Raw genomic sequence first — 24923 nt, forward strand, 5'->3', positions numbered from 1 at the left:
GAGACAATTCCTGAGGCGGAGGCGGCGGCCTTCGTCCAGGGTCGGGGGACCATGGCGGGCCTTTGCCCTCCCGGCGGCCTGGAGCACCTGGAGCTGGGGCGGCTGCGGGACCCGCCGGGCGGCGGCGGCGCTTCTTCTCCTTCCCCTCCTCCTTCGTCTTGCTCGCCGTCGCCGCCGCTCTCGTCCTGCTCGAGGCAGGCCTGGAGCCGGGACAACCCGGGCTTCGAGCCCGAGGAGGAGGCGGGCGAAGCGGCCAGGGCGGCCTGCGGGAGCGCGGCGGCGGCGGCGGGGCCCGTGCTGCAGATGGGCGTGGCGGAGTGGGGCCGAGGAGGGGCGCCTTCGCCCTCGGAGCCCGGCGCCCGGCGCCCGGGAGGGCCCGCCGAGAGCGGGAGGCAGCGGAGGCGCAGGCGGCGCGGCGAAGAGGAGGAGGGCGAAGGCCAGCGGCCTTGCTCCGCCGGAGGCGGCCCGACGCCGACGCCGCGTTTCCCTCACGAGGAGGCGGGCGAGGAGGTCGCCGAGCAGCCGCCGCCGCCGCCGCCGCCTCGCCGCCTCGCCTGGGCCAAAGGGATGGCGCACCGCCTGCGAGGTGAGTGGCCGCCCGGCCGGGCCCTTCCGCCGCCCTTCCTGGCTCGCGTCTCTCCTGCCTCGCCTTATTACTTGTATGTTTCTCGCGAGTCAAATAATCCATTCAGCTCCTCTGCAATCTCCTTGCACACCTTTGATTCCCTTGTTGGCCAAAGGCTCTACCATAGGCATGTTGGCCAAAGGCTCTACCACAGGCGTCCAAAGTCCGTTTTGGGGGCCCCTTCGGCAGTTTATGCAGTGGCGTAGCGTGGGTTGTCAGCACCCGGGGCAAGGCAAGTAATTTGCGCCCCCTAACCCGTGGATTTGCGCCCCCTAACCCCCAGATGTTGCGCCCGGTGCGGCCGGCCCCCCCCTGCACCCCCCCACGCTACGCCACTGAGTTTATGGGGTAAAATCCTAAAAAAAAAACCCAACAACTTCAATCCTAAATAAAGCGCAACAACTTCAACCCTAAAAAAAAGCTCAATAATTTCCATCCTAAAAACAGCGCAACAACTTTGGTTGGCCCTCACGGCCCTTCCCTTCATCAAATCTGGCCCTCCTTGAAAAAAGTTTGGACACCACTGCCCTACCACCTCATTGTCTCCTCTCCTGCTACTAATGCTTTTTTATTAAGAGCCCAGGAAGCTACTTTCTATCCAGTCAGACCTTTCCTTCATCCATCTAGCTAATCTTATCTCAAAAAATTGTAACGCTTTGGGCCAAACTAGTTATAATGGGGAAAAGCAGTTCACTTTTGTCTGCTTCTGTTTGCATCTGATGTGGGAATACACTGTGTGTATTGTTTTCCAACAAAGTTTTTCACCATTTCATGCAAACCAGTAGGTAATACATATTTGACTAGAAAAGCACATGGGTTTGGGATGAAAAAGATTTCTCGCCCTGTGCTAAAGACTTCTTGCAGACCAGGCTACTTTAAAAGAAAATATTGAAGTTGTTCAAGTTCCTAAGAGAAAATCCAAAGCTAACAGTAAAGATGTTATATGGGAGCCTCCTCAAAAAATGTAGACACTTTACTTTGGACTCCAAGCTGGCAAACGTACATGCAGAATTGCAGTGGCATAGACTGCATGATTTCCAAATCCTCAGGAATCAGTATCCCTTTAAAAACCACATGCAATATGGTTGATACAATATTGTTAAGTTGTTGTATACACTATTGTTAAGTTGTTGCTGTTTTGACCAGGAGACTTTTTGGAGGGGGGAAACAGCAGAAAAGCAATGTGTTTGATTATATATATATAAAAACCTGCACCCTGCCAAGTTTTGCGAATTGCAGCTCCGTCAGAGTACATTTCAAGCTTTCTGTTGCCTAGTCAACCAGTATTTGCTCATTTGTTCCAGTTCAGGATAACCATCTAGCTACAAATTCCAGAAGGAGAGCCATCTTAGCCCATAGCAGCAAAAAAGCAAACAGTGCTGTGACAGATATTTGCTGGTTTGTTGTGATATGAGCTTGCATAGGCAATTTTTTCCATGTTTCACTTGCTCCCATTTTTGTTTGGGTTAGTGTATTCTTTACATTGTCCTCTGTGGACTGGGCGCTTTACAGAGTATGAAAGGGGAAAGGGCCTTGTTCAGAGGAACTTACAAACTAAAATTTGACATTGAGCCGCTGGAAGGTAGAGTCAGGGGTAGACAGGTAAACAAGACTTGGTTACAAGCTTAATTATAGCAAGTTGTGGGACATTCAGGTTAAGCTTTTTTGTGTTGAGTATTTTCCTGCAAAATATTCCCAACCGCTTTGTATAATTTCAACCCCTCCCAAAAAAAGCCCTGGCATTGAGTAGTTTTCTATTACCTTCTTGTGACTAGGTAATATCCCGGCTAATCTTTTTTACAGTCACATACTGAAGCACTTCTTCTTGGTGAAGAGAATGTATAGTATTTACTGACACTTTGATTTTAGGTCATGTTTTGGCATATGTACTAAATCTTAGAGATACTTCTGGCAGCACATGGTGCTAAATCCTTACTTCATTGTTGTTTTTTTAACCTTCCATTGTTGCTGATGTATTAATCTCAAAATCTGTACTGTTCAAAACGTCCCAATATTTTAAATGAATGGAAAATATTTACAGGAGATCCAGCAGCAGTTGCTTAAAAGGATAACGTTGCCTAAAACACACAGCAATCAGTTATGTGTAATGTGTAATGTTTAAGTCTCAACAGATCCACCAATTCAGATGTTTTGGAGAAACAGAGTGGAGCGTCCTCAGCATACTCATAGCTCCTTGCCCCAGAATGTTAAAGCCCAAAATGTTAAAGCAATATATGGTAGATCTGGTAGTTTGTGTAGGAGGGAAATGAATGCCAGAGCTTATATACCAAATTAAAATCAAATGCACACTTTGACCTGATTGTATAGGCACAGTTAAACATGTCAGTATGTTACATTTCTTATGTTTTTTCTGTTAATGCTTCCTTTTCAAGGTCTGTGGGGTACTACCCTAATGGAAGAAACCACAACCAGAGAGAGATATCTGAAAAGTGTTTTACGAGAACTGATCACGTACTTGATTTTTCTCCTGGTCTTGTCTTTCTGTAAGTAGACTCTTGCTATCACTTTAACATGATAACTAATAATGACCACTAGTTATTCTTAATTCAGTATAGTTCTAGTGGGTTGTTGTTTTTAAAGCATTCCTCTTTCAAGACTATGGACTGGCATTGTTCCTAAAATTAGTTATTCAGCTGTAATGGTTATACATTTTCTCTGATTCAGTGTATCTCTACATGGTTAATAGTCCTAGAAAAGAAATAGCACATGTGCTAACCTGTCTTGACAATTCATGAACGTCCATCTTTTATGGAGAAAGAGAGCCTTACATTATGCTATCAAAATTCAATTGCAGATGATATTATGATTTTGCAAAAGCAACACTGCCACTCACAAAATTGAAGTTCTGTATTTGGTTCAGTTCCTTACCTGTGCTAAGGTGTTTTTTTTTGGGGGGGGGTTAAGGAATAATTTTGAGTGTCAAGAACAATATTTCATAATCCTCTCTTCACTAGTGGAAATCAACAAACAGAGCATATGAGTAAAGTGAAGAAGATGCTACTGACAAGTTATTAATCTCTTCCCTTTCGGAGCATGGCTGGTGCAAGCTCATTTGTGCTTATGCCAGTAGCGTTGCTTCCTAAAGAAACATAAAATATTCTGAGAGCATTCTGCTGTTCTGCAGTGCAGGCTTTCTGTGAAGTTTATTGCTGTTAGAGGCTATCCATATCAGCAGCTTAGGCAGCTGATTAACCAGATGTGAATTTGTATGAAATGCATTGCTGTCGAATGTGGTTTCATTGAAATTGCGAAGTTGCCATCTTTTCCCTTTTTAAAAAGATATATATGCGAGAAACATTTTTGGATCGTATGGACCATTTTGTTTGAATTATTAGAACAATTTTTAGATTTGCTTATGGTTCAGATATTTGGAGGAATCAAATATGTATTCTTCCAGCCAGCAGTTAGGTGCTCAAAGCTTGGTTGTGACATGATCTGAAATGGGTTACATAAGCAGCAGCGCCACCATTTTCTTTCTTTTGTTTAAATGTTTTAAAGGACAGGAGAAAGAGGAGAGTACTAGAAAGAGAAAGACAAAGATGGACTTGCGCAGAAAAAATAGTCAAAGGTAGATTCCATGATGAGGGTTGAGTTCAAAGGTGGGTCAAAAAGGATGAAAGCTACTGTTAAGATATACAATATTTTAGGTCTTTCTGTAACGGGGCCACTGATGCTACAACACATTTATTTGGGTGGAGCATGAAATCAGGCAGGTTCCAACAAGATTGCGGGCATTCCCTCCCCCCTATTCCTGAATCAGTATAGGATCAGTCCCAGAGCCCCATTGGAGTCTGCTAGATAAATCGTAGACTGTTTGAATCAAAAGTTTATTTACCTACTGGGTTCATAACACAGCCTAAAAAAAATTGTTTGATGCTTGTATGGGTTGTATGTTGTTTTTTTAAAAAAGACATTTTGACTCCCCCCCCCCAACATGCGTTTACAGTGTCATATGGGATGGTGAGTTCGAATATGTACTACTACACAAGGGTGATGTCACAGCTCTTTCTAGACACACCAGTGTCAAAAATGGAGAAGACCAATTTTAAAACGTTATCTACAATGGAAGACTTCTGGAAGGTACTGTGGCATTTGGTTTTTGAGCAGGAATATGTTCAAATAATATGTACATGGTGTGTTATCAGAAAAAATATTGAGGCAATTTTAGTCTATTGCAGTGTTGAAAAGTACTGTATTTTCCGCTCTATAGGACGCACTTTTTCCCCTTCAAAAATGAAGGGGAAATGTGTGTGCGTCCTATGGAGCGAAGACACCATAGCCCCGCGACCCTCTCCTGGCTGGAGAGGTGACGCGCGGCTATGGCAGGAGCCTCTCCGCTGCGCCTTTCCGCTGCTCCCTGACCTGCTCTTTGGGGCTGGTGGTGGGCTTCCCCCGCCCCAAAGAGCAGGTTGAAAGGAACCTGAAGCCTGGAGAGCGAGAGGGGTCAGTGCACACCGACCCCTCTCGCTCTCCAGGCTTCCAAGGTAGCCGCCTGAACGCACCTTAAACGGCACCTTGTTTTAGAGCAGGAAAATAAGAGGGGGAAAGTTCTCCCCCTCTCTGTGCAGCGCCTCCTGCCGCTTCACTGAAGGGGCACTGGGCAGAGAGGGGGAGAATTTTTTTTTTCTTGTTCTCCCCCCTCTAAAACAAAGTGCGTCCTATTGTCCAGTGCGTCCTATGGTGCAAAAAATACGGTATGTATGATTTGGCAGGAGTTAATGGTACAATTTAATCCAGTCTTTCAAAGAAGCCAGTTAATGAAACTACTACTACCTCACCTTCTTATTTCTTGTGGTGCGATGATGACTTAATTGGAAAAAGATTTAGGTAGGTAGCCATGTTGGTCTGATGCAGTAAAAAAGTAAAAAAAATAAATTGTCCAGTAGCACCTTAGAGACCAACTAAGTTTGTTCCGGGTATAAGCTTTCGTGTGCATGTACACTTCTTCAGATACACTGAAACAGAAGTCACCAGACCCTTACATATAGTGGGAGGGTGGGGTGGGGTTAGTTAGGATAAAACCAACTTCTCTCCAGTACAGTGGTACCTCGGGTTAAGTACTTAATTTGTTCCGGAGGTCTGTACTTAACCTGAAACTGTTCTTAACCTGAAGCACCACTTTAGCTAATGGGGTCTCCTGCTGCTGCTGCACCGCCGGAGCATGATTTCTGTTCTCATCCTGAAGCAAAGTTCTTAACCTGAAGCACTATATCTGGGTTAGTGGAGTCTGTAACCTGAAACGTATGTAACCTGAAGCGTATGTAATCCGAGGTACCACTGTATACAAAAGTTTCTAAGTAATTTCGTTGTCCCCGAAGGGGGCAATGACAATAAAGATATTCTTATTCTTATTCTTCTTTCTCTTTGGATTGCCTGGAAACAGTTCTTGCCATCAACAGGACTAGTTTTCTGTAGTATGAACAGATATACACAGAGGATTATGCTGTAATAGTAGAAATTGTTACACCATGCCTATTCTAAAACATTATTCAGTTATAAAATTGTATCTTTAAGAAAAAAAAAAACCTGCAGAATCTGTTAATTTCCCTGAAACTGCATTCTGTTTCAGTTCACTGAGGGTCCTTTGCTAGATGGCCTGTACTGGGAGATGTGGTACAACAACAGAACCGTGGCAGAGAACAGGAGTTTTATCTACCATGAGAACCTGCTTTTGGGAGTGCCTCGCATTCGACAGCTGAAAGTGAGGAATGGCACGTGTTCAATACCTGAAGATTTAAAAGATGAAATTAAAGACTGTTACGATGTTTACTCTGTGAGTAATGAGGACACTGCACCGTTTGGGCCTCGCAATGGAACCGCGTATGTATTTTTCTCACATAAATATAGCCAACTCTAGCAATCTGGAGCAGATTTGGGGGGAATGCAGAAGCCTGTAGGGTGAAGGGGGACTCCATCTCACAAATGGGGGCTGTTCTTCTGGTGTGGGGACTTCGTTAGATTTCATTCAATCTGTGCTGTAGTCCCTATAAAAGCACTACAGTAATACCTCGGGTTACAGCCGCTTCACGTTGCGTTTTTTAGGGTTACGGACCGCCGAAACCTGGAAGTACCGGAACGGGTTACTTCTGGGTTTCGGTGGTTGCGCATGCGCAGAAGCGCTAAATCACGCTTTGTGCAGAAGTGCCAAATCGCAACCGTGTGTCCACAGACGCGCAGACCCGGGTTTCAAACGCTGGGGGTTGCGAACGTGCATCCCACACTGATCACGTTTGCAAACCGAGCGTCCACTGTATTTTACCTGAGATCCCATAACCACTAATTTGTTTCTGCTAACATAAACAGCCTGTGAAAATTTGGGGGAAAAAACTGTTTTCTTGAATAGTTCAGATGCATCCATGTCTGCCACAACAGTTTAATTTTGATGGAGAGAGAAAAGGCTGAGAGGGAATTTCCTCCATCTGTGTCAGAATTGTTAACCCTAAGAGTTTACAGTTAGGTTTTCCTGCAAAGTAGTAAACATGCATGAAAAGAATTTCTTCAGTGTGTCTTTTCCGGTTGCATTTCAGTTGGATTTATACCAATGAAAAAGATCTGAATGGAAGCAGCCATTGGGGGTTGCTTGCAACTTACAGTGGAGCTGGCTATTACCAGGATCTGTCCAGAAGCAGAGAGGAGACATCTGCTTTAATTCTTGGCCTTAAGAACAGCTTGTGGCTTGACAGAGGCACACGGGCAACATTTATAGATTTTTCAGTGTACAATGCAAACATCAATCTCTTCTGCATTATCAGGTAAGTCTGGAATTGTTGGATGATGGAACACAGCCTTTATGAAGCAGATGGTAGCGTCTGCTTTCACTGTGTAGATTTAGAGCAGGCTTCCTCAACCTCGGCCCTCCAGATGTTTTAAGACTACAATTCCTTTGTCCCTGACCACTGGTCCTGCTAGCTAGGGATCATGGGAGTTATAGGTCAAAAACATCTGGCGGCCCGAGGATGAGGAAGCTTGATTTAAAGCATCTGTGCGTATTTATTCAGAAGTAATTAACATTGAAATCAATGAAAACTAGAGCCAAACTATATACCGTATTTTTTGCTCTATTAGACACACTGGACGATTGGACGCACATAGTTTTTAGGGGAGGAAAACAAGAAATAAGAAAGGAATGCAAAGCATCCTGAGCTAAGAGGGAGCGCTTCTCCCTCTTTGCTCAGGAGGCTTTGCAGGGCTATCCCTGAAGCCAGGAGAGCAAGCGAGATTGGTGCGCACCGATCCCCCTTGCCCTCCTGGCTTCAGCGAAAGCAAGCCTACTGGCTTTCCTCCCGCAAGAGCCGCACACCCTTTAAAGGGAGCACAGCTCTTGGGGGCTTTTGTGGGAGGTGGGAGAAGGGACAGGGCTGCGCGCTCTGTCCCTTCCCCCACCTCCCACAAAAGCCAGGGGTAGCCGCACAAAACCTCCGCAGGGGAGCGGGATGAAGGCTCCCCGCTCCCCTGTGGAGGCTTCATCCCGTGGCTAAGCCAGAAGCTAGAACAGCCAGCAGGATCCTGCTCGCTGTCCTGGCTTCTTCTTTAGCCGCGAGCAGCCTTTCCTGGGCAAGGGGAGCCTTCATCCCCTGCCCAGGAGAGGCTGCACACGGCTAAGGCTACCCCAAGAGCCGCGCTCCCTCTAAAGAGCACGCGGAGGGTGTGTGCGGCTCTTTAAAGGGAGTGCTGAGCAGAGCCTCCCGCCTTCATTCGCTGCATAAGACGTACACACATTTCCCCTTACTTTTAGGAGAGGGAAAGTGTGTCTTATAGAGCGAAAAATACTAATAACAAGGTGAATTAATTATACATGTATTTATTTTTTGAAATGCAGGTTATTGGTGGAGTTCCCACCAACAGGAGGCCTCCTTACATCTTGGCAATTCCAGCCTGTAAAGTTGATCCACTACATTTCCACTTTTGACTTCTTCCTGGCTGCCTGCGAAATTGTCTTTTGTCTTTTTGTTCTTTATTACGTGGTGGAAGAAATCCTGGAAATTCACATACACAGACTTTTTTATTTCAGGAGTCTTTGGAATTGTCTTGATGTTCTCATTATCGTGGTAAGTGAGATCTAAGGACTACAAATCCTTCAGTAGTGTCACTGCTGTCTTTTGAGAGAAGTGCTTGTGGATTGATGTGAAGAGTGGACTGACTCACTAGTTCTAATGGGCACAGACCTTGGGTAATTTGTCTCGTGAGTTCCCTGTGCATGAGGAGGCAGTGTGCCTATCTGCTCTTCCAGTGGTTCTGCACTGGTTCTGTAGCTGCCCCCAGCTGCCTCTTGCTGGGAAGGAAAACCTCTAGGTGAGTTTATCATGATGGTTGAGTTCTCAGTTATCCCATAGAAATGGAGAGGGAGAGATATTGCAAGACTAGGCAGTTCTGTGTCTCACAAGATTTCTGGACAAGAGTTACAGGTTCTTCTTATGCTCTTTTAAGATGCATGTTCCATATTATTTATGTACTCTTTCTCTGCACTCAGCTATCGGTGGCAGCTATTGGAATTAATATATATCGAACATCTGCTGTGGATAGGTTACTGAAGGAGCTGCTGGAAAATCAAAATAACTTCCCAAATTTTGAACCTTTAGCATACTGGCAAACACAGTTCAACAATATTGCAGCTGTCACCATGTTTTTCGTCTGGATTAAGGTAATTCATTCTTAACTGATACTCAGGTGAATGAAGGCATTTCATCCCATATATTAATATCTTTTTAAGGGAATTTGTATTTGTTATTTTGATAAATCAATTTACATCCAAATCTGTTCATGGTTTTATTCCTTTAAATATGTGTTCTTCCCTACCCTACCATAAGACTCATAGCAGGAAGGAGAACATTCCAAACCAAGGGCAAAATCCATCAAATCCAAAGTTGCTTTTGAAACTCTTCATATTTTAAGAGCTAATGTTGATCCAAGAAAGCTGTTGCTAGGCAGGAAGAGAACACTCACTTGGCTAGACCACCTGCTTTTTGCCTTGAAAGAATGATTAAACTATTTGAAAATTAGATTTAATTAGATTAAATTTCCTTTCTAAGTGACTTATTACAACACTGTTTTCTGCTACTCGTGTCATCCTTGGTGTCTAGTGCTACCTAGCAGAGAGTTCCTTTGAACTTTGTTTTACAGTACTAGCATACCACACTCTGAAATAGTTCAGCTGTAAGGGCCAGATATCATTTTTCATAATTTTGGAACAATACACTCTAATCCACTGTGCTTTGTGAGTGTCTGACAAACCAGGACCTGAATCCATGATTTAAAGGTTCAGCAAACAAGGATTTGTTGTAGCCTCTGCAGCACTCCATAGTTTGCAAAGTTTGGCTGGCTTCTATTGTTTAGAATAGAATCCAGAGAAGGCAGGAGAAGAAGAAAACCATAAAAACCATGGCTTCCATGTGTTTGCCTGGAGCACACATTGTGAATTGGAGTCCGTCTATGATTAGTACAAACCGTGGCTTGTCAATATGTCTGAACAAGCCTACAGAATTGTTTAATGTTCCTTCTTTTATGGTTTACAGTGTTTAACAGCCTAATTCTTCTCCCTGTTTCCTACTCTCACTCAATTACCCAGCTCATGATATATTTTTCTGTTCTTTGACAGCTCTTTAAATTTATCAGCTTCAACCGAACAATGAGCCAGTTATCTACCACGATGTCACGATGTGCCAAAGATGTTCTTGGGTTTGCCATTATGTTTTTCATCATTTTCATAGCCTATGCTCAGCTAGCTTACCTTGTGTTTGGTGCACAAGTTGACGATTTCAGTACCTTCCAGGACAGTGTGTAAGTACAACAATAGAATCTTTAAAAGGCTGCCAGTGGCTTACCAAATGTCCTCATCGGACACAGAAGATCGCATCAAATTCATTGTTAAAATTCTGTCTGTTTTAGTGAAGTTCTTCTTGTGGATTTTCAAAATTCTAGCATCAAATAAATTTCTCTGACGTTACGCAAAACTTAGAACCATATGATTGTAGAGTTGGAAGGGACCTGGGGGTCATGTAGTCCAGCCCTCTGCAATGAAGGAATACGCAGCTGCTCCATATGGGGAGCAGACCTGCAATCTTGGCATTATCAGCACCGCGCTGTAACCAACTGAACTTTTAGAATTGATAAAATATTTTAATTTTTGCAGATAATGTGCATTGCGGCTGGACTTGTTTAGGCAGTTGCTAGCAGCCACCTATCTTCATGTTGAAAAGAATGTTGTAGACCACTGCCAAAATACAAAGGGGGGTGGGATCAGTTTTATGAGACTTACTCAACTATTGGCTAAAACTGTGTTGTTCTCTTTAAAGTTTTACTCAGTTCCGCATCCTGTTGGGAGATTTTGACTTTACAGAGATTGAAGAAGCTAACAGAGTTTTGGGACCCGTTTATTTCACTACATTTGTGTTCTTTATGTTCTTCATTCTTTTGGTATGTAACCATTTTATTCATAGCCATTTTTGTTTTATTGCCATCATCCTCTTAAGTTGAATTTTATTTGTTTTGTTTTATTATCTTTCCTGGGCTTCAATATGACTAATACTCAAAGGGCTTTAACAGTGTGCAGTTTCTGAGTTGTGTATGTCCACATGATAATGTCCACTCCTCATTATAAAAAAGTAACAGTTGTGCAGTTTGACAGTATGTGCATGGGGCCCTGGGGAAGTGCAGGGACAAGTACCCTGCCCCAATCTGTTACGAGCTTACTCAGTTTCTGGAATGTGAGACTGTGACTGCTTTGCGTTCCATTCTTAAATTGTGAAATACACTTCGTAGAGATGGCAGCCTCTCCCTATTGTCCATGTCCTTCTTGCATTTTTCAATGGAGGTGGATCAAGAGGCCTTCATTCTTCCAAAGCTCAGTTTGAACTCTAAATAAACCTAAAACTAAAATCAGTTCAGGAGCTGTTATTTTGAGACAAAGCCTTATGGAAATAAGTTATAGCTATGAATGCAACTGCCTGTTGTTGTTGTTGCCCATTGTTGTTGTTATATCTACTATATTTATACACCATGCTTTATCCAAGGATCACGGGGCCATTTACAGTATACATCTTGTCAGAGTATACTCTTGTCAGAGTGCATGATGCTGAAAGGGGGAGGGAGAGCACCAAGCCTGGCCTAATTTTATTTTTCTTTTTTTGCATTTGACCCCAGAGGGTTATACATTATATCCTAATAATAATAATAATGATGATGATGATGATGATAATAATAATAAATTATTTATACCACACCCATCTGAGTTTCCCCAGCCACTCCGGGCGGCTCCCAATCAAGTGTTAAACACAATACAACATTAAATATTAAAAATTTCCCTGAGCAGGGCTGCCTTCAGATGTCTTTTGAAGATAGGATAGCTGCTTATTTCCTTCACAGCTGAAGGGAGGGTGTTCCACAGGGTGGGCACCACTACCGAGAAAGCCCTCTGTCTGGTTCCCTGTAACCTCACTTCTCGCAATGAGGGAACCGCCAGAAGGCCCTCGGCACTGAATCTCAGTGTCCGGGCAGAACGACGGGGGTGGAGACGCTCCTTCAGGTATACAGGACCGAGGCATGTTCACTCTTTTTGAGAGGACAGGATAATGAACAACTAGTTCTGGTGGAGCTGTTGCAAATTACCCTCATTATTCTAGGCCCCCCTTCCTCTCACTTGGACAGAGCCTGCCGTTTTCTTTGAAAGTTACAAAACTTAATCTTAGCATACGCTCAGTAACTATATTTTAATGAAGTCAAAGGCTTTGGGTTTGTTTGTTTTTCAAGCTGCATTTTAAAATGCTTTGTCTTAAACAGAACATGTTTTTGGCCATCATCAACGATACATACTCTGAAGTCAAATCGGATATGGCGCAGCAGAAATCTGAAATGGAACTGTCGGATCTTATAAGAAAGGTAAAAGCCTTTTACAGGTATCTTTGCTGCCTTGACCTTACGGCACAAGCAAGGGGCTCAGAGCCCCTTCAGAATGGTTAGCAAATTAATTCACAATTCCTGGTTGGCAAATTAATTTACCAGTTCTTTTTATTAATCATATTTAAACATGGAGCTTCAGCTGGTATTTTATGAAGGTACCTGAATGCAGCTCCCAGGACATGTTAGGGATAAGGAACTTGTAGGCATTCAGCAGTTGGACTCGCAACTCCCATCAACTCCAACCTGTATAGCCATCAAGGCTGATGGAAGCTGTCCATCATCTGGAGGGTCCAAGGTTTCCATCTCTGGCAGGGAGAGCTGGCAATCTCTTCCCCATCCAGTGCATCACTCTCTCCTTTACAGTCCTCCACAGGTGGGAGAGCAAGTTTCTGAAGTGAGGAGGCCCTCCCTGCATGTTAGAACCCTGGAAAGTCAATATCTTCATGTGAGTAAACTTAACGGCTGAAGAAGATCGACACTGATCTCTTTAGCAGTTAGAAAGCAGCAATGTACAGGTCACAGGTCAGTTAGAAAGCATTTTGCCACACAAAACATTCCCAAGTTAATCCTCTGATGTGGAAGTAGGAAGCTCAGTGCATTCATACCAAAGGTAATGTGAGAGGAAAGCATCCATAAAAATACACAGTTCTAGCATATGCTGCTAAGTTTTATAGCTTTGACTATATATACAGACTGTATTTCCTATTTCAGGGTTACACTAAAGCCATGGTGAAATTAAAACTTAAAAAAACACCAGTTGATGACATTTCAGAGAGTCTGCGACAAAGCGGAGGCAAATTGAACTTTGATGAACTGCGGCAAGACCTGAAGGGGTAAGTTTAACTGTCCTCTGTAAAACAGTTGTACCTCTGCTTATGTATCCCTCTGGATATGTCAACTTTGACTTGCGAATGTGGCAAACCCGGAAGTGTATACTGCTGGGTTTCGTCTCATGCGCAGAAGCGGTGCCTTTGGATGTGGACTTTTCAGGTTGCAGACGGACCCCCGGAATGAATTAAGTTTGTATCCGGAGGGCCCACAGTACTCTCCCAGCAAAAGGCTCTTGGTGACCACAGTTCAAGAACAATGGTGGTGAGTAGCCTTTTCAGCATCCTGAACTTGCTTTCCACATGGTGCATTAAGGAGTAATTAATTTCACCAACCTTTTTTTGTGCGATGGGTGGATTTTGATCTTTTTCAATGGATCTTTTTGTATGGAATGCCAATTTTAGACATACTAACGATAGCAAAATAACATCATGGATCCAAGGAGCAGTTATATTTGCTGATTTGTGTCTGTTCATGCATAATGTTTTAACTTCTCCTACCCTGTATCCTTTGGCAACCTTTTGTTGAAGCTTGTGTGTGTGTGTTTTATTTCCAGAAGGGGACACACTGATGCCGAGATTGAAGCCATCTTTACAAAGTATGACCAAGATGGAGATCAGGAATTGACTGAGCTGGAGCATCAGCAAATGAGAGATGATTTGGAAAAAGAGAGGGTGAGTTATGGTTTAAATACCACGGGACGACTTCTTGAAATGAACAAATACTGTTTTTAGCTGTATTCGCTATTAGAAGTCTGGATTATATGATCCAAGCTACTGCTTTTGCTTTCAGCGAAGCAGTTTTATCTTATTTTTGCTTGTTCCATTTGTACTGTATTCTGCTTGTGCAGATCTTGGACCAATGCAAGGCAGAGTAGAACGATGCCTTATGTTTGGCCTTACCAAGCCACAAATGCCATCGTTAGTTTCAGAATAAAGAAAGTAAAAATGGCAAGACACAAAGTACACGTGGAATAATGCTGCAGGAAGCTGTCTCAAATAATCACTTAGGCAGAATTTTGGATTTCAGTTTGTGGCAAGCATGGGTCCCTGGTTGTAACAAGCTTGGGAGGAAAGAGAGCTTTGTGTATTTCTGATATTGTGCCTGCCCTATGAACCTTATAGCCTTTGTTATTTTCACCAAGGAGGACTTAGAGTTAGACAGAAGCTCTCTGAATCGTCCGCTGAGCGGCCGTAGCTTCCCACGAAGCCTGGATGACTCTGAAGAGGACGATGATGACGACAGCGGACACAGCTCCCGGAGGAGAGGCAGCAGCTCAAGTGGGGTTTCGTATGAAGAATTTCAAGTGTTAGTATTAGGAATTTTGGGGGTTTTAAAACAATGTCATTGTCCAACACAGTTCTGGATATTCCTTTTGAAATGCATCCTAGGAAACGACCTCAATCTGAGCCAGGCCACTGGTCGTCCATCAGGTTCAGTCTTGTCTACACTGACTGACAGCAGCCTCCAAGATTTCAGGCAGGGGATATTCCCAGCCCTACACGGAGATGCTGGGAACTAAATCCTGGGACCTTTGAATGCAAAACAGATGCTTTAACATTGAACTGTGGTGCTCTATCACTTACAAGCAGAGCCCTGCAACAACATGTTGCTTGTATCCCTCGTGTGGTTGTGTGAGAGAGACTTGAATCTGTTACTTGGGGGTGGGCATTAGCATCAAAGGCAAGTAAAAGGTAAAGGGACCCCTGACCATTAGGTCCAGTCGTGGCCGACTCTGGGGTTGCGGCGCTCATCTTGCTTTATTGGCCGAGGGAGCCGGCGTTCCGGGTCATGTGGCCAGCATGTCAAAGCCGCTTCTGGCGAACCAGAGCAGCACACGGAAACGCCGTTTACCTTCCCGCCGGAGCGGTACCTATTTATCTACTTGCACTTTGACGTGCTTTTGAACTGCTAGGTTGGCAAGAGCAGGGTCCGAGGAGTAGAGCAGGAACTCACCCCGTCGGGGGGATTCGAACCGCCAACCTTCTGATTGGCAAGTCCTAGGCTCTGTGGTTTAACCCACAGCGCCACCCGCATCCCTTTTATCAAAGGCAAGAGCTCCTGCTATAACCAGGATCTTCATGGGTTTTGCGTTTGTTTGTTTGTTTGTTTGTTTGTTTGTTTGTTTTCAGCATTTATATATGTATAAAACAGCCTGCATTCAACCCAGTGGGGCATGAGGCTTCTGCTTGCAATGGAGTGCTGGATCTGTCTTGGGAGAAGGTGCAGGGAGAAGGCAGTTGCCAGAAATTGCTCAGAGTTCCATTGGTGGATCACTGTCTACCTTCTTCCCATCTCTGATTTATGAATGTTCTGTATTGCCTCTGGAAACTTCAGTCTGGGAACATAATGTGAAGGAATCCAGCTGAAAAATATCTGAGGGAAAATGCTTCTGTTCCAGTGGAAAACAGAAGGGGGAATAACACTAAATACAGTTGGGTAGTAACAACAAGTCGTCCTGTGACTAAGTCAGCAAAGGAATGTGGGACTATTGTTTCTGGACAGCTGTGCATTTATGCTGTCATCCTGCTAGAATAAGCTAAAACACTTGAGTATCATGACCACTCTCTAATCTTGATGTCTTTCTGTTGTGTGTTGCAAAGCCTTGCATAGGGTTGTAGCTATATGAGCAGCCAGCAAGCATAGGAGATGATTGTTGCTGATTCTGTTGCCTAGGCATTCTGAGCGAGGTGCTGAAAGGTTCTTGGGTTGCTGCTGTTAGTGTCCTTCCACAGTAGTACGTGTAGACTGCTCGATTGTCTTCTGAGATGTCCAGATATAGGGGAATTCTACTTGATTATGAATGTTCAAAGAACATTGCATGGTGCCTTTCCTCACTTTTAATCAAGGCTATTATATATTCAGCGGTAGAACTATACGATTGCCAGAGAACATGAGCTCTCGGCTGTTTTTCTCAATTTAAAGTGGCACCTCTTGTGTGCTCCAGAAGACAGTTGCCATGCAAAGAAGCTGTGGCTCCCATTGCTATGGTCTGTGGAGTGTTGCTTGCAGCATTTCACACACCCCGTAATAAAATAACCATGTATTTATGCTTTGTTGCGGATTTATTTATCAAGGTACTTCACCTGCATTAAACTGTTGAAATCCATATAACAGCCCTGCAAGGTTGGCCACTATTCTTACCATTACTGAAAATGGGAGGTTGAATGGGAGTGGCATTCCTAAGGCCACTTCATAGGTCCATGTCAGAGGCAAAATTCAAAATGAGGCTTCCCTGATTCAGATGCTGCTTCAGTACTGACCACTTCGCTTGGCCGCGGCTCCTCGGGGTTTCTCCCTGTTCTTACACTACTTTTTCATTGGAGATGCAAGAGACTGATCTGTGCAAAAGTACATGATAATAGACCACTAGGGCAGAGGGGCTTTTTCCTAACAAGTATTACATGAATTGCTTGATCATTAAATCTCTAGTCAAAATAAAATACGCATTGTTTAAGTAAAAACCATATTTTATAAAAAAATATGTTTGGCTCTAGGTTGGTGCGGCGAGTGGATCGCATGGAGCATTCCATAGGCAGCATTGTTTCTAAGATTGACGCTGTCATCGTGAAGTTGGAAGCCATGGAGAGAGCAAAACTGAAAAGGAAAGAGGTGTTGGGAAGGCTGCTTGATGGGGTCACAGAGGTAACTCACATGTGCCAGAAAAAGGCAAACAGTTCTTGCAAATTTGCTGTTTCACTCTATTCCTGTTTTCTTAAGACAAAGTATTCTGTTAGCTGTGTTAGTAATTTTAAACCATTTAAACCACATAAGTGTTTCTTCCCAGTTTAAGAATTCATACTCCAGTGTATCTTTTTTTGCAATCTTTGTATGATCGGACACTATGATATTTGTGCCTAGGACGACAGGCTGGGCCGTGATAATGAAGTCCACAGGGATCAGATGGAGAGACTTGTACGAGAAGAGCTGGAGCGATGGGAATCGGATGACACAGCATCCCAAGTGAGCCACAGACTGGGAACTCCAATGGGGATCAATGGCCAGTCCCGGGCTAGGAGTTCCCGCCCTTCTTCCTCACAGTCCACAGAAGGCATTGATGCCGGAGGAGGTGGGAACAGTGGCAACAATGTCCATGTCTAGTAGACTTTTTCCTTTGCCTACAAAATTATGAGTATTGCGCACAGTTAGTGATTTGGCTAAGTCACAGGAAGCTCTAAGATATGCAGAGGCAGATTGAGTAAGCAGAGAAACAGCCGAGCTGTTGATGCTTTTTAAAATATCAAATGGGATACTAAGAAGTGTTTTAAAAAGAAAAGTTAATTTGGGGTTGTCTCTAATGTAGCACTCAATTAAAATCACTTAGCGATATACATACAGAGTAATGTAAAAGTAGGTTGCAGGTAACTTTGTCACACGATAGATTGTACAGTAGGTTGTGCACCAAGTTTCCACCAGCACAGCTGTTATATTGGATTTCTCTGTTGTGAAATAGCAAAACCTTCGCATCTGCTAGGGCAAGAACCCTTGCACTACCAAACAGAACTGATCCAGCCTTGGACTTGGTTCCAGCTACTTAAGAATCTACAGAAATGTCACAAATTTCTCTGCTTTCCATAGAAAATGAGTAAGCTCATATAGTGAATTGTCAGCTCAATAACTGAGGCTGCAATCCTATACACACCTACCTGAAAGTCAGCACAATTGAACACATTAGTAAATATGCATGGGATTGCACTGTTAGTAGTTGTTTTACATGTTTTCATACAGATGCATTGAGGCTTCCCCTCCGAACTCTATTCCCTTCAAAAATGCAATTAGCCCTCTAGAGTGGGGGACGACGACCCCTAAACTATCAAGTTTCAATTTGCTATATAAAGTATAAAACACACCGATTTTTAATGCAAATCTTATCTGTATGTTCTTAAAGTTAGCAGGATTCTGGAAATCCTGTACTCTTAATAGTATTGCAAAGAAACTGTCCAAATCAAAGGATAAATAGCTGTTGTCTGCTTTCAAGAGAAATGGGTATTACAGTAGTTTATCCTAACTACTTGCCAAAAAAGTAACCTCTGCATTTCATTCACCAGAGAGAAATGAAATCACACAATGTCCAGAATAATGTGGCTGGGATGGTATGCTCTTTTTCTTCTTCTGTTTTTCTACAAGGAATGGCACAGGAATTTTCTGTTACTCAAGCAAGCGGTAGTTCTCAAATGGCAAGTGAAGGCAAAGTCCCCTCTGGTTCTTAAAATGCTGCTATTTTCACACAGTGTGCCTCTAAACATGGGTGATTTAATAGCAGTGCTTTTCTTCTAGAAAAAAGGTGCTGGTACTCGCCATGAAGTTGTTACAGTAAGTGCCACATTTTTAACCAGTGCTTTTCTTCTAAGAAAATAAGGTGTCAGTACTGCATACCTTTGAGTACCCCCAGAAAAAAGTACTGTTTGATAACACCCTGTTTAATAGCTCTGCTTCAAGCTATAAGCAGAATAGCAGCTCTGTTTCCAGACCTCTGAAATTCAAATGACATTCTTTTAGCCTGGTAGGCAGTGTCCCCAGCCCCAAACGTTGAGAGGGTGACGCAATTTCAATTAAAGCTGCAGCATGAGGGTGAAAGGGTTAACTACACCCTCCCACACCTCTGAGTTGCATCCCAGATAATAGGTGTTCCCCCCATCTTGTTTCTAGAGTTTTGGGATGGGGTAAGAAACTGATTAATGAAATTTGGGAAGGGCTAAAATGAAAAAGAGTTGATTCCTAGAGAGGAGTATTAACCATAGAGAAGGAAATGGCTGGATGAATCTATGCAGGTCATAACTGGCAAAAATGGGGGGAGTGAACAGCTAGATGGCAGGTCACCTACACCTGAGGAAATTGCCCCAAAGCTGAAGGAGGGGGGGGGATGTTTTGCTCAGAACATAATGCAGAAAGCATGTCTATCCTACAGTAAAATTCCACTGTGGAAGCAGCTTTTGTGAGGTGCCAGACTGGCAGCTCATGCCTTTCAATTGAACAGTATTAGCAATGCGCCTTGCATTAATTGAAAATTAAAGGGACCACAAGAGGGACCCAGAGTTCTCTTTTTTGGTAGGAAATTTACAACATTCTATTCTTAGGCACTGATTGTGGTTGGGTTGTGGCTTAAATTAGACATGAATTTAAAAAAAACAACAACCCTGAAAGGTCATTTAGTGATGTAGCAAGAGCACAAAAGTCAGCAAGTCAGAGTCTTTTAGATTTCTGAAAGATTTTATGTGGTGCATTTCCAAAACAACAACCTGTGTGACAGTATGACTCATAGGGACACATTCAGTTGGCTTTGTTGCTGGGGGCTAGATGTCTTCAAGAGGGTGCTTCAGTCCACAGGGATTTCTCACAGTAGTGCTAATGGCATCCCAGATCTTTCGTGCCATGCTGTCGCAGATGCCAAGCCGCAGAGTGGGAAGCTGCCATTGCAACACGCCTTGGCGTGCTTGTTTCAAAGGTGTGTCTTCCTGTTTGTATTTACAGCCATCACAATCATTATATCTTACATTTGCAGCGTTGCTATAAAAACCAAAATGTTTGCATTCATAATCAGATTTGTTTAAATATATTAATATATATGTTTATATATATTGTTGTAACATGTTGTTACTTAATAACAAACTTCATTTTGAAGTGCAATAAGATTTCATGGGTTATCCATGCATACTGACAACGTACATACATTTAGTGTATGACAGCGAAGCTACCTGTTTTTGTATCCCTTTTGTTTCACACAATGGAAGCGTGAGTTACCCCCTGTTTTTAGGTTAATGTCTTAATAGCAAAGGTGTGTTGGAAAGTTATTAGTTATCCAAGTCTTCCATAGTGGTCAAAGATGTATTGGTTTAATAGTGACCACCTCCCCACTTTAAATAAAGACTTTATATGGTTTGCAGTAGTTTGTGTGTGTTATTAGGTGGGGGGGGGGAAGAGGCTGGGTTTCAATTTAGTTCTGTGGGCCGGTTGTAGGAATAGGTGGTCTCTTGACCCAGTTCAACTCAATCCATGGATCTTGAACTAAAGCAAACGTCTCTGTTTGCGTAAGGAGCAGATTTATATCCCACCATGTGAGCTCCCACCTCTGGTTTGATTTTGTATGGGCAAGACATTGACCACCTTAACCACTGTTTGGAAGGACAAGGCCAATTTAAATGTGACATTGTAGATTATAAATACATATAGTTTTATATGTAGATGGCACTGGTGGGGGAGGTCACAGGCCAGGTTAGAACCATGGGGGAGGGTGCTTTGCCACACCCATTTCCCCATTCAGAATCCCTGGCTATTTGCTAATTGCTAACGGGAGGAAAGTTCCAGTTGGCACAATGGCCACTTTCCTTCCACTCTCTCTCTTGAAAGAAAGAAAAGAAAGAAAGAAAAGTTTTATAAATCAGCTGTATACTTTACATATATTACATGTTTACCATAAAAATACACTGTAGTGTTTAGTAGGCACGCGTGCCCTGCTCGATTAAGTATACTTCTTAATAAATCTCAATTTCAGATACGCGATAGAGAGGAAAATGAGTGTCATGCATATAAGAGCCACGTAATTCTTCACCATGCCCATGAAAGTCATGTCAATGCCTTGCATCTTCAGATATTCTTCTCCAGTGCATCTAGAAAAGACAGGTTGAAGGCAGAAATTTTGTTAGAAATGCATTGTCCCTAATTTTACCTAGTTTTCTTGTTTTACTCTCAATGCTGTTTCTTAATACAGCCATACCTCATGTTATGTTTGCTTCAGGTTGCGTCCTGCGGCGACCCGGAAGTACCGGAAAGGGTTACTTCCGGGTTTTGCCGCTCGTGCATGCGTAGATGCGCAAAATGACGTCATGTGCATGCACAGACGCGGCGAATCGCGACCCGCGCAGGCGCAGGTTGCGTTCTTTTCAGGTTGCAAACGGGCCTCCAGAACAGATCCCGTTCGCAACCAGAGGTACCACTGTATAAGTCAGACATATGACAACAAAAGATAGAATACAAAGAAGACACTGCTATTAGTTGATAGAGGATGACACAGACACTCCACACACACACCCTACTCTAAGACTAATACAGTGAAGCCTTCCTCTCCACTCCACCACAGCCCACTTCTAGGATCTCTTCTCTCCCATAACTGGCCACATCACCTTTCACCTTTGGACTTTTATAGATGCTGGGTTATATCCAGCTGTGCCTCCTCTGTTCATGCATGGCTCCATGGGTGGAAAGGGAGCAGGCAATGTTTACAAATTTCTTCTTTCTCCTGCAATTCTTTGCACAGGCTCTGCCATGCTGTTCCAAAGCATCCCTGCAGAGGAAGGTGGCAAAAATCTTCTGTTCACAAGCTTCCACTGGAGTGAAGAGCCTTCCGTGAGCAGAGGAACAGAGCTGTATGCAACCCAGTTTGTAAACCCATCTCATCCTTGGTGCTTTAGTGGCTGAGTTCCGAGCCCAATGCCAATACAGTGGTACCTCGGGTTACATACACTTCAGGTTACAGACTCTGCTAACCCAGAAATATTACCTCTGGTTAAGAACTTTGCTTCAGGATGAGAACAGAAATTGTGCAGCGGCGGCAGGAGGCCCCATTAGCTAAAGTGGTGCTTCAGGTTAAGAACAGTTTCAGGTTAAGAACAGATCTCCAGAATGAATTAAGTTCTTAACCCAAGGTACCACTGTATTGTGCTCTCCAACTCCCTTGTAAATAGAGGTGGGCTGAGGAAATAATACTATAGGAGATAGTTGTTGTTTTTTAAATAAGGCATAGTATTGTGCACTCCACCAACAGAGAAAGGAGCAAGCAGTCTTCAAAGAATGATTTATTTATTTTTTAAGGCTTGAAGTTGGGAGGTGAGTTAAGGGCAGAAGAGCAGTTGCCTCTTGCTATTTGTTGCTTTTTGCAAAGGGTCAAATATTCAGGAATGGGGGTTGGGGAGGTTATGCTTAGGCTCTATTTAGTGAGTGTGTTACACTGTTGGAGGCAGTATGCTTCTGAATACCAGTTGCTGAAAACCAGAGGAGGAGATTGCTAGAAGAGCCACTGGCCAGATCCAGTGGGCTCTTCTTGGTTTAATTCTAGTTAAAAAGGTCAAGGACCCCTGGACAGTTAAGTCCAGTCAAAGGCGACTATGGGGTTGCGGCGCTCATTCGCTTTCACGCCGAGGGAGCCAGCGTTTGTCCACAGACAGCTTTCCGGGTCTTGTGGCCAGCATGACTAAATCACTTCTGGTGCAATGGAACACCGTGACAGAAACCAGAGCACATGGAAATGCCGTTTACCTTCCCGCCACAGCAGTACCTATTTATCTACTTGTACTGGTGTACTTTCGAACTGCTAGGACGGCAGGAGCTGGGACAGAGCAACGGGAGCTCATCCCGTCATGGGGGTTCGAACCGCCGACCTTCTGATCGGCAAGCCCAAGAGGCTCAGTGGTTTAGACCACAGTGCCACCTGCATCCCTGGTTAATTCTAATGTGCAAGAAATCAGCTCTGAGTAACTGTTAAATAAACTCGGTATCTTTTTTTTTTAGCTTACTGTATAGCTCAACTCTTTGCAAAATGCCAAGTACTTACATAGTAAATGGACTAGGAGCGATGCAGGTTACGTTGACCCCTTGTTCAAGTTCTGAGCAAAACTTAAGCCCGGTAAATTCATTTACTTGCAAAGCCTTTAAAGACAAACAAAACTGAATTACTTGCTTGTTTCTACTGTTGTTACCTAAGAAGACTTCCATATTTTCACACCTACAGGAAGAGGCAAAATGACAAGAAGAATTTCAGTCTTGTTAAGGATATGAAAACATTACACATTTACTTCTCAATATCCAAGATTGGTGGAGATCCCAAAAGTAGCTGAGGTTTCTCAGTTTGGCTGTCAGTCGCTGTGCGCATTAAGAGTCAACCTGTCTGAACAGCCTCACATGCTTTCAAGCACTATTTTTTGCCACAAGTTAGTATACCAAGGATCAATTGGTGCTTTTAAGAACATAACTGGAAAATGTTGCATAAGAAATCCTGCAATTCACACACACCCTTTGTAGCAGAAAACACTATTTCACCTGAAGTTTTATATGCATTTATTTTCATTTATTAGATTTATTGAAGTTCTCCAAGTGATTTACAGCAAAAAAGGAAGATATACAGTATATATTACCATGGGGGGAAGTGGGGGGAATCAAATAATAATAATTCGTATAAAATCCTTTTATAAAAAAGCCATGCTCAAAGAATAAAGCAATACTCAGACCCACTAATTAACAAATGAACAAAAATGAACAAAATCTCAATCTCCCCCTAGTCCAAAAATCATTCACATCAAACTAACAATGTGGGTGGGGGAGAGGGATATTTGATTCTAATTAATGTACTCCAATACATAAGAGAGTTAACAGGCAGCACTGTGCAGTTCACAGCCTATATCACTAGATGTCACTGTGAGATCACTTTTCCACACTTTCGTTTTGTCTTGTGATCTCAAGTCACAGGTCCAAAAGGGGTGGGGTGTTTTTCGTTCCCACCGCTCATCATGTAGTGGTGTCCAATTCACATAATTCACCCTCTCATTTAAAAGAAAAGGATGTGGAAAGTGTGCTTGTGCCCAGTTCACACATTCAGTAACCAGTGTATGGCAAATGCTTAATATGTGGGGTCTTCTTTGTAGTACATGAGAAGGGGGGCAGGCCTGCACTTCCACCATCAGAAACAGCCTTTGTCCATTCCCAAACCAGGTATAACAGAGCCATCATCCAGGCAGTTGCTTGATGAAATGAGAAGGGACTCTTAATATTTCTCCAAGAGCAGAAATCAATGAAGGTACATCAATGCCATTGTTGTTGTTGTTTTTAAAAAACCCACCTGCCACACTAGGGTCCTAATCCAGATTGGTCCCACACAATGGCATTTTAATGCCTGCATTTAAAATTAGCTAAAGTAACATGTGGCGTTTAATTAAAATGTGTTTGCTAAGCGAGCAAACATGTTTTTATTAAACACCTGCACATATGGTGCAGCCTTAAGAGAACTTATCGTACCGTATTTTATGTAAACTGCTTAGAAGTTTGGGTGTTTAAGAAGTATTTAAAATTTAAAAAAAACAGAGTCAATGTTGAGGGGAAAGATAGCCTTCTCTGGTCATTTATATGAATTTGTAGCCAGGGTTATGATAGCTGGTGGTGAGTTCTAAACTTCCAGAACCATTTCTAAAGAAGAAAGGGGGAAAGGCTGATACCTACATTCAGGCCATAGCGCGGGATACTGAAATACTTCAGCCACAGCAACCAAGGTGAAATGGTTGTGATGTTCACCAGCAAGCCAGAGAAAACCTACAAATGGTAATAGTAGTTTTAAAAGACAGGGAAAAGTCAAACTGACAGAAAAATTTTTCACCCAGAGCTCTTAAAGGATTTCAGCCATTTCCAGAATTCTTTCTCATCGCCGTGAAATATACAAAGTGGTTTTGTGGATTTCATGTTTACCAAGACGTTATTCCTCTGGAGCACCCATCATCAGTAAGCATGTACTTTTTGAAGTTCAGCAAACTGTGTGTTTTTTTTATTCACCACACCCATTTCAGGGGTGCAT

General features: G+C 43.2%; 2 protein-coding genes across 4 annotated transcripts in view; one reads left to right on the forward strand and one right to left on the reverse strand.

Moving 5' to 3' along the window:
* PKD2 (polycystin 2, transient receptor potential cation channel) lies at nucleotides 1–20248 on the forward strand. 2 transcript variants are annotated; one of them, XM_082236369.1, is made up of 15 exons: nucleotides 1–586; nucleotides 3019–3129; nucleotides 4593–4726; nucleotides 6216–6466; nucleotides 7174–7398; nucleotides 8466–8694; nucleotides 9117–9287; nucleotides 10242–10423; nucleotides 10939–11059; nucleotides 12422–12520; nucleotides 13253–13374; nucleotides 13926–14043; nucleotides 14514–14677; nucleotides 16867–17014; nucleotides 17231–20248. In XM_082236369.1, exons 1-15 carry the CDS (start codon nucleotides 52–54, stop codon nucleotides 17468–17470), a joined length of 2850 nt encoding a protein of 949 aa, XP_082092495.1. In that variant the 5' UTR covers nucleotides 1–51; the 3' UTR covers nucleotides 17471–20248. The 2 variants fall into 2 exon arrangements, with proteins under 2 accessions (XP_082092495.1, XP_082092496.1); XM_082236370.1 differs by having other exon boundaries at nucleotides 14517–14677.
* LOC309539954 (broad substrate specificity ATP-binding cassette transporter ABCG2-like) overlaps nucleotides 19561–24923 on the reverse strand; it is a 24791-nt gene continuing 19428 nt past the window's right edge. For both annotated transcript variants that reach the window (XM_082236443.1, XM_082236444.1), the window contains exons 14-16: nucleotides 24575–24664; nucleotides 22917–23011; nucleotides 19561–20976 (exon numbers count right to left, since the gene is read on the reverse strand). In XM_082236443.1, coding sequence (XP_082092569.1) covers nucleotides 20829–20976; nucleotides 22917–23011; nucleotides 24575–24664 — 333 coding nt within the window. In that variant the 3' untranslated portion in view covers nucleotides 19561–20828. The remainder of the gene's footprint in view (nucleotides 20977–22916; nucleotides 23012–24574; nucleotides 24665–24923) is intronic.

The sequence above is a fragment of the Podarcis vaucheri genome, assembly GCF_965113315.1.
Source record: "Podarcis vaucheri genome assembly, chromosome: 9".
NCBI lineage: Eukaryota > Metazoa > Chordata > Lepidosauria > Squamata > Lacertidae > Podarcis > Podarcis vaucheri.